We start from the raw sequence: 11,133 nt of genomic DNA, 5'->3' as shown, positions 1-11,133 counted from the left end.
AATTAAAGAGCAGGCCAATCCAACCAAGGACTATGCATGGAGATAACCTAAGACCCCTGCACAGATGTAGCCCATGGCAGTTCAGTATCCAAGTGGGTTCCATTGTAATAGGAACAGGGACTGTCTCTAACATGAACTGATTGGCCTGCTAGTTTTATTTTTAAGGTTGGGTTTTTGTCTTAGCTTTCTAAATTATGAATGTAGTTGCTATTAATATACATGATAGACAAAAATTACAACAAATTAATTATGAGAAAATATCTTTATTTATTTATTTATTTTTTAATTTTATTTTTCTCATTAGTTACATTTTGCTAATTCTGTATCCCAGCTGTATCCCTCATTCCCTCCCCAATCCCATGCTCCCTCCCTCATCTCCTCCCTACCCCTTTCCAAGTCCACTGATAGGGGAGAACCTCCTCCCCTTTCATATGATTCCGTTTTGTCAGGTATTTTCAGGACTGGCTGCAAAGTCCTCCTTTGTGGCCTATCAGGACTGCTCCTCCCTTGAGAGGTGAGGAGGTCAAAGAGCCAGTCATTGAGTTCCTGTTAGAAATAGTCCTTGTTCCCCTTACTATGGGAAACCAATTGATTACTGAGCTATCACGGGTCACATCCTAGCAGAGGTTCTAGGTTTTATCTTCTCATGGTCTTTGGTTGAGTGTCCATCTCAGAAAAGACCCTGTGCCCAGATATATTTGGTCCTTGTAGAGCTCCTATCCTTTCCACATCAAACTCCCCTTCTTTCATATGATTCCCTGCACTCTGCTGAAGGTTTGGTTATGAGTCTTAGTATCTACTTTAGAACACTGCTAGGTAAAGTCTATCCGATGCTTTCTGCGGTAGACTCCTGTCATACGTTCAATGCATATCCCATTTGTCTTTCTAAATAAGGATTGATCATCATACCCCGTGTCTGCTTTCTTGATTATCTTCTTTAGGTGTATAGATTTCATTATGTTTATCATATCTATTAGTTCTATATAAGTGAGTATATTCCATGTTTGTCTTTCTGCTTCTGGGATACTTCACTCAGAATGATCCTTTCTAGATCCCACCATTTGCCTGCAAATTTCATGATTTCCTCCTTTTTGATTGCTGAGTAGTATTCCATTGTGTAAAAATACCACAATTTCTGTACCCATTCCTCCGTTGATGGACATCTGGGTTGTTTCCAGGTTCTGACTATTACAAATAAAGCTGCTACAAACATGGTTGAGCAAATGTCCTTTTTGTGTACTTTAGCAAATTTTGGGTATATGCCTAGAAGTGGTATAGCTGGGTCTTGAGGAAGCACTACTCCTAATTGTCTGAGAAAGCGCCAGATTGACTTCCAAAGTGGTTGTACCAGTTTACATTCCCACCAGCAATGGAGGAGGGTTCCCCTTTCTCCACAACCTCTCCAGCATGTGTTGTCACTTGAGTTTTTCATCTTCGCCATTCTGATGGGTGTAAGGTGATATCTCAGGGTCGTTTTGATTTGCATTTCCCTAATAGCTAAGGAGGTTGAGCATTTCTTTAAGTGTTTCTCTGCCATTCTATATTCCTCTACAGAGAATTCTCTGTTTAGCTCTGTTCCACATTTTTTAATTGGATTACTTGGTTTGTTGCTTTTCAGCTTCTTTAGTTCTTTATATATACTGGATATTAGCCCTCTGTCAGATAAAGGGTTAATGAAGATTCTTTCCCAATCTGTAGGCAGTCGTTTTGTTTTGATGATGGTGTCCTTTGCTTTACAGAAGCTTTTCAGTTTCATGAGGTCCCATTTATTGATTGTTGCTCTTAGAGCCTGTGCTGTTGGTGTTCTGTTCAGGAAGTTGTCTTCTGTGCCAATGAGTTCTAGGCTGTTCCCCACTTTTTCTTCTAACAGATTTAGAGTATCTGGTTTTATGTTGAGGTCTTTGATCCACTTAGACTTTAGTTTTGTGCAGGGTGATAAATGTGGATCTATTTTCATTTTTCTGCATCTAGACATACAATTAGATCAGCACTATCTGTTGAAGATGCTATCTTTTTTCCATTGAATGGTTTTGGCTGCTTTGTCAAAAATCGAGTATTCATAGGTACATGGGTTTATTTCTGGGTCTTCTATTCGGTTCCATTGATCCTCCTTTCTATTTCTATGCAAATACCATGCAGTTTTTATTACTATTGCTCTGTAGTACAGCTTGAGATTGGGGATGGAGATACCTCCAGATGATCTGTTGTTGTACAGGGTTGTTTTGGAGATTCTGGGTTTTTTTGTTTCTCCATATGAAGCTGAGAATCTTTTTTTCAAGGTCTGAAAAGAATTGAGTTGGTATTTTGATGGGAATTGCGTTGAATCTGTAGATTGCTTTTGGCAGGATGGCCATTTTCACAATGTTAATCCTACCAATCCATGAGCATGGGAGATCTTTCCATCTTCTGAGATCTTCTTCAATTTCTTTCTTCAGAGACTTGAAGTTTTTCTCAAACAGGTCTTTCACTTGTTCGGTTAATGTCACCCCAAGGTACTTTATGTTATTAGTGACTATTGTGAAGGGTGTTGTTTCCCTAATTTCTTTCTCAGCCTTTTTGTCTTTGGTATACAGGAGGGCTTCTGATTTTTTTTAGTTGATTTTGTATCCTGCCACTTTGCTGAAGGTGTTTATCGGCTGAAGGAGTTCTCTGGTTGAATTTTTGGGGTCACTCATGTATACTATCATGTCATCTGCAAATAGTGACACTTTGACCTCTTCCTTTCCAATTTGTATCCCCTTGATCTCCTTTAGTTGTCTTATTGCTCTGGCTAGGACTTCAAGTACTATGTTGAAGAGATATGGAGAGAGTGGGCAGCCTTGTCTTGTCCCTGATTTCACTGGGATTGATTTAAGTTTCTCTCCATTGAGTTTGATGTTGGTTGTAGGCTTGCTGTATATTGCCTTTACTATGTTTAAGTATGTGCCTTGTATCCCTGATCTCTCCAAGACTTTAAACATGAATGGGTGTTGGACTTTGTCAAATGCTTTTTCGGCGTCCAAGGAGATGATCATGTGACTTTTCTCCTTCAGTTTGTTTATGTGGTGGATTACATTGATTGATTTCCTTATGTTGAACCACCCTTGCATGCCTGGGATGAAGCCTACTTGGTCATGGTGGATGATGTCTTTGATGTGTTCTTGGATTCGGTTTGCAAGTATTTTATTGAGTATTTTTGCATCAATATTCATAAGAGAGATAGGTCTGAAGTTCTCTTTTTTTGTTAGGTCTTTGTGTTGTTTGCGTATCAGGGTGACTGTCACTTCATAGAATGAGTTTGGTAGTGTTCCTTCTGTTTTTATTTTGTGGAATAGTTTGAGGAGAATTGGTTTGAGCACTTCTTTGAAGGTCTGGTAGAATTCTGTGCTGAAACCATCGGGCCCAGAGCTTTTTTTGGAGGGGAGACTGTTAATGACTGCTTCCATTTCTTTGGGGGATATAGGGTTATTCATTCTTTCTACCTGATCTTGACTTAATGTTGGTAGATGGAATCTATCAAGAAAATTGTTCGTTTCGTTTAGATTTTCAAATTTTGTGGCATATAGGCTTTTTAGTATGACCTAATGATTGTTCGGATTTCTTCAGTGTCTGTAGTTATGTCCCCCTTTTCATTTCTGATTTTGCTGATTTAGATAGATTCTCTCTGCATTTTAGTTAGCTTGGCTAAGTATTTGTCTATCTTGTTGATTTTCTCAAAGAACCAGCTTTTTGTTTCATTGATTCTTTGAATAGTTTTATTTGTTTCTATTTGATTGATTTCTGCCCTGAGTTTGATTATTTCCAGCCTTCTGCTCCTCTTGGGTGTATCTGCTTCTTTTTTTTTCTAGGGTTTTCAATTGGGCCATTATGTTACTTACAAATTTCTTCTTGAAGGCACTTAGTGCTATAAATTTTCCTCTGAGCACTGCTTTCAATGTGTCCCATAAATTTGGGTATGTTGTGCCTTCATTTTTATTGAGTTCTAGGAAGTCTTTAATTTCTTTCCTTATTTCTTCCTTAACCCAGCTGTCATTGAGTAACAAGTTGTTCAGTTTCCATGTGCGTGTAGGTTTTTGGTTATTTCCATTGTTGTTGATGTCCAACTTTATAACATATATAATATATAATATAAATCTATATAATAAATATTATTTATATATTATATATTATATATAAATAATATATTTATAATATAACTGACATTAACAATATGAGGTAAGCATTATTGAATTAAAAATGTAATATAAAATATTTCACTTGGAAGAACCAGTTCACAGCTTTTACCACTGCGGGATTAGAAAGAGTACAGTGGATTAGTGGGCCTTCCAGAATATGTATAAACAAATTACAGTTTTGTTTGTAAGTTTACTTTCATAAAGTGTCCCTATGTGTTGATGATATTTTCAGAAGCAAAAGCTAGAAAAGTTTTGGCTTTGAAAGTCTATTATAAAATTTTATCATTATAAAAAGGACATTATTGAAAAAAGTGATATTTCATGCTTGAATATGATCATAAAAATTTTCAGATCTAAAAATAAGTTGAACAATAACAGAAAAACCAAATATAAACTACTATCCATCCGCATCTCTAAAAGCTATACTTACCTTTCTTTTCCAACGTTCCTGTGACCTGAGACTGTAGAATTTTTAGATTTTTTGAATAGTAAATTACTTTACTGGGATGACAACCATCACCTGATCCTATAACAAATTATCCTAGATATGAAGGTATTTATTGTGTAATGATGTACTTGTAGATAATAAAATACCCATTTATTTGAATGTAAGCTCAGACAGTATAAATAGTCTAATTAATCTCTCTCTCTCAAACCATTAATTCTCCCAAAAGGAAGTTGGACATCACTGCAGGCAGATGAACACAGAACACTTTGTGCAGTAAGGCTCCAAGAACAGAGGTGCAGGTAAGTCAGACCAGCACTCAAGCAAAGGTGGAACTGTTCAGCCCATGTTGGCTGCATTCATGTTGTAATAGTTGATGTACATCTCGTCCAGGCTGAGGAGCAGGCCATCAACCAGCAGGCCCATAGCAGCTTGCTCTAGGTGCAGTTCTGGGCGCAGCTGTTCTTGCCTGTGCTGTGCAGGCTGCATAGGGCTCAGAGATGGCTCAAGCTGCTGCTAAAAGTCACGAGTTGGTCAGGGACCACATGCATTGAGATGTACTGTGCTGTCTTGATGATGGCCTGTGCCAGCTGCTGGGTGATATCCTCTGGCACAGAGGAGCGGGGAACATTCACAGGGAACATTGCATGGTGGTGAAGGGACTGTGAGTGAGGGTCTTTAAAAGTAGAAGAAACCTAGACATTGAGATATTTAATAGTTACTATCAAGGAACTATTTTTTTTTCTGTCTATGCACACCATTTACAAAATATGATGAAGAATGATTGGAGACACTACTGGCTTTTGGAGGTTACTGGCATTTCTTCTTCTTTTCAAGAAGCAATGCCTAGAAATGAATGTTGTATTAATTGTAAATGTATGTAATAAATATGTTAACATAAATGGAAAATAGGAATTTTATAGAATGTAAGGGCTAGGCAAATTTACATCATCACTGGCAAGGCTACTTAATTTTTTTTTAAATAGAGAAAAATACAATAGTAAGTCATCGCCACCAATTTTTTTTTACCATGAAAAATAAGGTAAATAATAAAAGTGTACATTTCATTTTATACTAATTGATGTACAAAATTAATTAACACCATAGGTTTTGGTGAAGATTGCTGTGGAGAAGTTGTCAATTTCATCAACTTCCTTGACACTGAAAAAGATCTTCAAATTCAAGCAGAGAGTGGGAAAAAGAGTTAAATAATCAAGAAGTAGAAATTTTTTTAAGAGAAATAAATATTTTTTCTAAAATAATCCATCATACCATGTGGCAAAATAGTTTTTTTAATCTCTTGCAGATGACACATTTCATACTCTTTCGTTCTGATTCATGAACCATGAAGCTGAATATCAATGTGACTGAGTTCATTTTTCTTGGCTTGACACAGGACCCCAGTAGGAAAAACATACTGTTTGCCATTTTCCTGTTCTTTTACATAGGAACATTAGCAGGTAACCTGCTGATCATTGCTACCATCAAGACAAGCCAGGCCCTTGGGAGTCCCATGTACTTCTTCCTGTTCTACTTCTCCTTGTCTGACACTTGCTTCTCTACAACCGTAGCTCCCAGAACAATTGCGGATTCTCTACTGAAGGAGGCCTCTATCACCTTCAATGAGTGCATAATCCAAGTCTTTACGTTCCATTTATTTGGCTCCCTGGAGATCTTTATCCTCGTTTTAGTGGCTGTTGACCACTACGTGGCCCTCTGTAAGCCCCTGCACTATATGACCATCATGAGCCACCGGGTCTGTGGGGTGCTGGTAGCTATAGCCTGGGTGGGATCCTGTGTTCATTCTTTAGTTCAGATATTTCTGGCCTTGAGTTTACCCTTCTGTGGGCCCAAAGAGACTGATCAGGAATTTGGTGACTTGCAGCCACTGTTGAAACTTGCCTGTTCAGACACATATGTGATCAACTTGCTTCTGGTGTCCAATAGTGGGACCCTATGTACACTGAGTTTCCTCATGCTGATGGTCTCCTATGTCATCATCCTGTATTCCTTGAGAAACCACAGTGCTGAAGGGAGAAGAAAAGCCCTGTTAACTTGTGTCTCCCACATCATAGTAGTCATTTTGGTTTTTTTGCCTTGTATATTCATATACACACGCCCTGCAACCACCTTCCCTATGGACAAGATGATATCAGTGTTTTATACAATTTGTACACCTTTTCTAAACCCTCTGATTTACACATTGAGGAATGCAGAAGTGAAAAATGCAATGAGAAAGTTGTGGAACAAAAGAATCTTAGATGATAAATAGGGAATCAAAGTTTATGTTGATGTTAATAAAGAAAATATCAGTTTTCAATTATGTTTATGATAGCACTGTCTTAGGAAGGGAAGATTGGTTGATTCTAGAGAGTGGGCAAACAAATATATTCTAAAGTAATATATCAAATTATTCTTTTGGAAAAGAATGTGGAGAAGAACCAAAACCATACAATAGAAAAAAAAAAAAAAGACAACATCTTCAACAAATGGTGCTGGTTTAAATGGATGTCTACAAGTAGAAAATGCAAATTGATCCATATTTCCCATCCTGCACAAAACAAAATCCAAGTGGATCAAAGACCTCAACATAAAACCAGACACATTAAACCTGTCAGAAGAAAAAGTAGGGAAGAGCCTTGGACTCATTGGCACAGGAGACAACTCCCTGAACAGAACACCAACAGCACAAGCTCTAAGATCAACAATCAGTAAGTAGGGCCTCCTGTCTATTTTATTACTGATTTCTTTCTTTCTGATTGTGATTGTGTTTCTTTATAATGCCTTCATTCTGCTCTTCTTTAATCAAAGGAATGTACCATATTCACACATTTATAGAAGTTTTAGGGTACAGCAAGTGTGTTGTATGTGTTTGTGTCTGTGGGCATGTATAAACATGTTCTTCTTCACATACTTCTTATTCCTAACAACTAACCAGGAAACACCTTTAAAATTAATTGTTATTGTGGTTGTTGCTATGACTAAAATATATGTGTGAATACCTATTATTTGCATCAATATATGTATATATATATATATATATATATATACAATATATACTACATAATTTACCATTCAGTCTTAAGATTATGCTCTACAGGTTACTGTGTATGTTTCTCATTACTCAGACCCCATAATAATAAATTGGCAGAATCCATCTGAGGTTAGGAATATTACTACTTAATGTTTTACTAACATTATATTTTAAATTTAATAATCTGATACTTTTGAACTTTAGGGAAAATTATTTCATCTTGAAAAATAAGTATTATAATCACTTTTTAATGCAAGATTAATATGAATATGGGATACTAAGGTTTGATTTTGAGTTAAGAGTGGCTGTGCACCATCACGTGACTGCTGGGAATCAAACCTTTGTATGATCAGTGTTCATAATTGCTGAGACAACTCTGTAGCTCAATGATCCTTTGAATGTGCAATGTCTCCCACAGGCTCATGATTGAATGCTCAGTCTTCAGCATACAGTACTTTCTTGAAAAGTTTCAAGACTGATTTATTGTTGGAAGGATATTATTAGGTTATATATAGACTTTGAGTTCATGTCCATTTCTGGTTCTGTCCCCAAGATCATGTGCTCTACCTGACACCATGTGAAAATGCAGGCTAATACTCCTGACACCAAAAATAGAGTTGCTTCTGTTATCATGCCTTCCCTCAAATATTGGACTGAAAGAGTTCTGAATACATCAACCAAAATTATTTTTCCTTCTCACGATTCGTCTGTCAACATTGTGTCAAAATAATGGTAAACATTGCTAATATATGTGTCTCTTATCCAGATATAAATATTTATGAAGACTAGAAATTAATAGTGTAAGAAACTCTGTTAGTAGATTTGAAAATAGTAACAGATCAATATAAGCACATGGCATACTATTCTTACTATTAACACAGAAATAGTTATATCATAGATATGAAGTATTTTAGAGTTCTCAGTGCAACCAGGGAAGAGTGTCTGGAGCAGAAATGAAAATAGTTTATTTTTGTTACCATGCACAAACACAGCTGTACATCATTTGTCTCACAGTTACATATTCATGAAGACCACAGACAGAAAGGGTCTGCAAATACTGTATAGCATTTATCACCATGACTAAGCATTTATAGTCATGATCCAGACTATAAATGAAAGAAGACATCAAAGAAGGCATCAAAGAAGACATGATATATATATGAGACATACAGGCATTGTAAGGGAGACTGACTTTTGCTGACCTGAGAACTTCTTAAATCATCTTGTTCACCCCATGGACATGCATATCTGAGATCTTCAAATCTCTCTTCGGCTGTGATTCATACATCATTACTCCATTTATGTTCTTCTTACCCACCGTCTTCATTTATGTCCTTATGGTCAGTTCTGTCTGTGACAACAAAGCACTTGCTTTTTCTTATATCATGATTATCCCTGCTCTGACTCCTAACTAACCGTTGGGAAATACAGACATGATGAATGCCATGTAATATGAGTAGTGTCAAGAAAAATTGTGGGAGCTCTTTGCTGTATCTTGTTCTAGCAAATAAGTCAGTGTCTACCATGCATTGACACAGAATAGTGGTAAGCTCCCCAGTTGTAATTATCGAAGATAGGAGCTATCTAGCACGGACTGTCATATTACTTTAATTCTTTATGACTGCACACAGGAAAATTATGCTAGAGGATCTTCAACCTTGCACTGACACCCTTGAGCTTCAGCTCCTTCATGGTCCCATGCACAGTGAGCACAATGATGTTCTTACCAAGCAAAATGTAAAACATATGAAGCTGTGCCTTGCACATGTATATTTACTGAATTATTGGCCACGGACATAGAGAGATTTCCAAGCACTTTCATTTGAGGCTTGCATTATGTTTTTTAAATATGAATATTTCAGATGATAATCTTTACAAATAAAGTATAGTTCTGAAGTTGTAATTCCATGTGAACTGCCCTACTCATATATTATCTCTGAAATATACTGCATCTAATTATAAGTTCCCAAATTGTGATGTATCCACTAATTAAACATTTCAAATCAGATGATGAACAACTCTTTTTTAAAAGTTTATAAAGGAGACTATTCCTAACCCCATTTTAAAAGTCCTCAAGAGTGCTTAAGTGTATATTCATGTTATTGTTTTTACTCCATATACTTTGTTATTTTGAGCACAGACACTAGCTATGTAGCCTATGATTTAGTAAAATAAATAAATATTTAAAATAAATATTTTACATTAAACAAAAATACAAAATGTTGAGAACTAATAATGACCTAAAATTTTAATGAGGATTGTTACAAGTTTTAGGACACTTCAATGATCCTGATTTTACTGCATCAGACTTTGTAATTTAGCAATGGCACAGAACTTTATTACTGCATGCAAAGTAATTTGTCTTTCAAACTGTAGATTTTTTGATGCAAAAATAATAAAGATTAAAATTGAATAGTCTGAATTCAATGAGAACTTTGTGCTCTTTTATTCTTTAAAAGTACTGATGAACATTTTTATATTGATAGAAATCAAAAGCAAAAAAAAACCCACTTTAACAAGAAGCTATGAATGCTACAGAGAACATGCTGCTTTCAAAGTCAAAATTTTATACCTACAGGCAATTATTTTACCAGTAATGCACACAGGAAAAAAATCTTTGAACATGAACATTGTTGTTTATGCCTTCTATATATTTAATTTTTATTGATATACTTCTATTTATTAATATTTGTATCTTGATTTGTAAAAGATAGTACCGTTGAAGAATCAAGAAACATAGTTTGTCTTGCCTCTTTTAAAAATGTACCGACAGATGACCATGCAAGGAGAGGTCCTAGACCTCCTGCTCAGATGTGGCCAATGGGCAGCTCAGTCTCCATATGGATCTCTGAGTGAGGAAAACATGGGATGCCTCTATCATGAACTCAGTTGCCTGCTCTTTGATCACTTGCCCATGGTGATGCAGCCTTGCCACGCCATGGAAGAAGAGGATCCAGGAAGTCCTAATGAGACTTAACAAGCTATGGGTAGATGGTAACAGTGGAGAGCTCCCCTTTTCAGTGGACTAGGATAAGGGTAAATGAGAGGGAATGTGGGACCGGTGAAGTAGAGGGAGGGGGCTTCACTTGAGATATATAATGAATAAATTGTGAAGAACAAAAATAGAAATAAAAAAAACTACTTTCAATATAAAAATGTACAGATAGGTTATCTTCAGTGTGGTATATGCTAAAATTAAGAAAATGTAAAGATGAAGAAATGACAATTCTTTAGGTACAATTTGTTAATCTTTATTGAGCATGGAATATAGAAAACAATAAGGTTTTTGCTGGGCTTTTTAAGCTGTTTCAATGTTTTCTTCACACAGGTTTTCCCTGTTTAATGGAGTAAAGAAAAAGAAGACCATATGGCAAAATAACTATATACATTGTGAACACAAAATGACTATGGTGATGGATGTCCTAATTTATTTGCTTTTAGTATGCATTTTATACTGCACGCATCCTGAACCATATATACACATCAAATAAAATAATTTT

General features: G+C 36.1%; 1 protein-coding gene and 1 pseudogene across 1 annotated transcript; one reads left to right on the top strand and one right to left on the bottom strand.

Annotated features, from left to right (window-relative positions):
• Window positions 1-4,918: 4,918 nt before the first annotated feature.
• On the bottom strand, window positions 4,919-5,243 carry LOC129677772 (macrophage migration inhibitory factor-like; annotated as a pseudogene).
• Window positions 5,244-5,944: 701 nt separating this feature from the next.
• On the top strand, window positions 5,945-6,871 carry LOC129677764 (olfactory receptor 4C16-like). The gene has a single exon (XM_055608382.1). It carries the CDS (start codon window positions 5,945-5,947, stop codon window positions 6,869-6,871), a length of 927 nt encoding a protein of 308 aa, XP_055464357.1.
• Window positions 6,872-11,133: the final 4,262 nt, after the last annotated feature.

This window comes from Psammomys obesus, unplaced genomic scaffold, assembly GCF_907164565.1.
Source record: "Psammomys obesus unplaced genomic scaffold, mPsaObe1.curated_primary_1811, whole genome shotgun sequence".
In the NCBI taxonomy this organism is placed as follows: domain Eukaryota; kingdom Metazoa; phylum Chordata; class Mammalia; order Rodentia; family Muridae; genus Psammomys; species Psammomys obesus.
The sequence above is the reverse complement of the archived record's forward strand: the minus strand, read 5'-3'. Positions and strand labels throughout refer to the sequence as shown.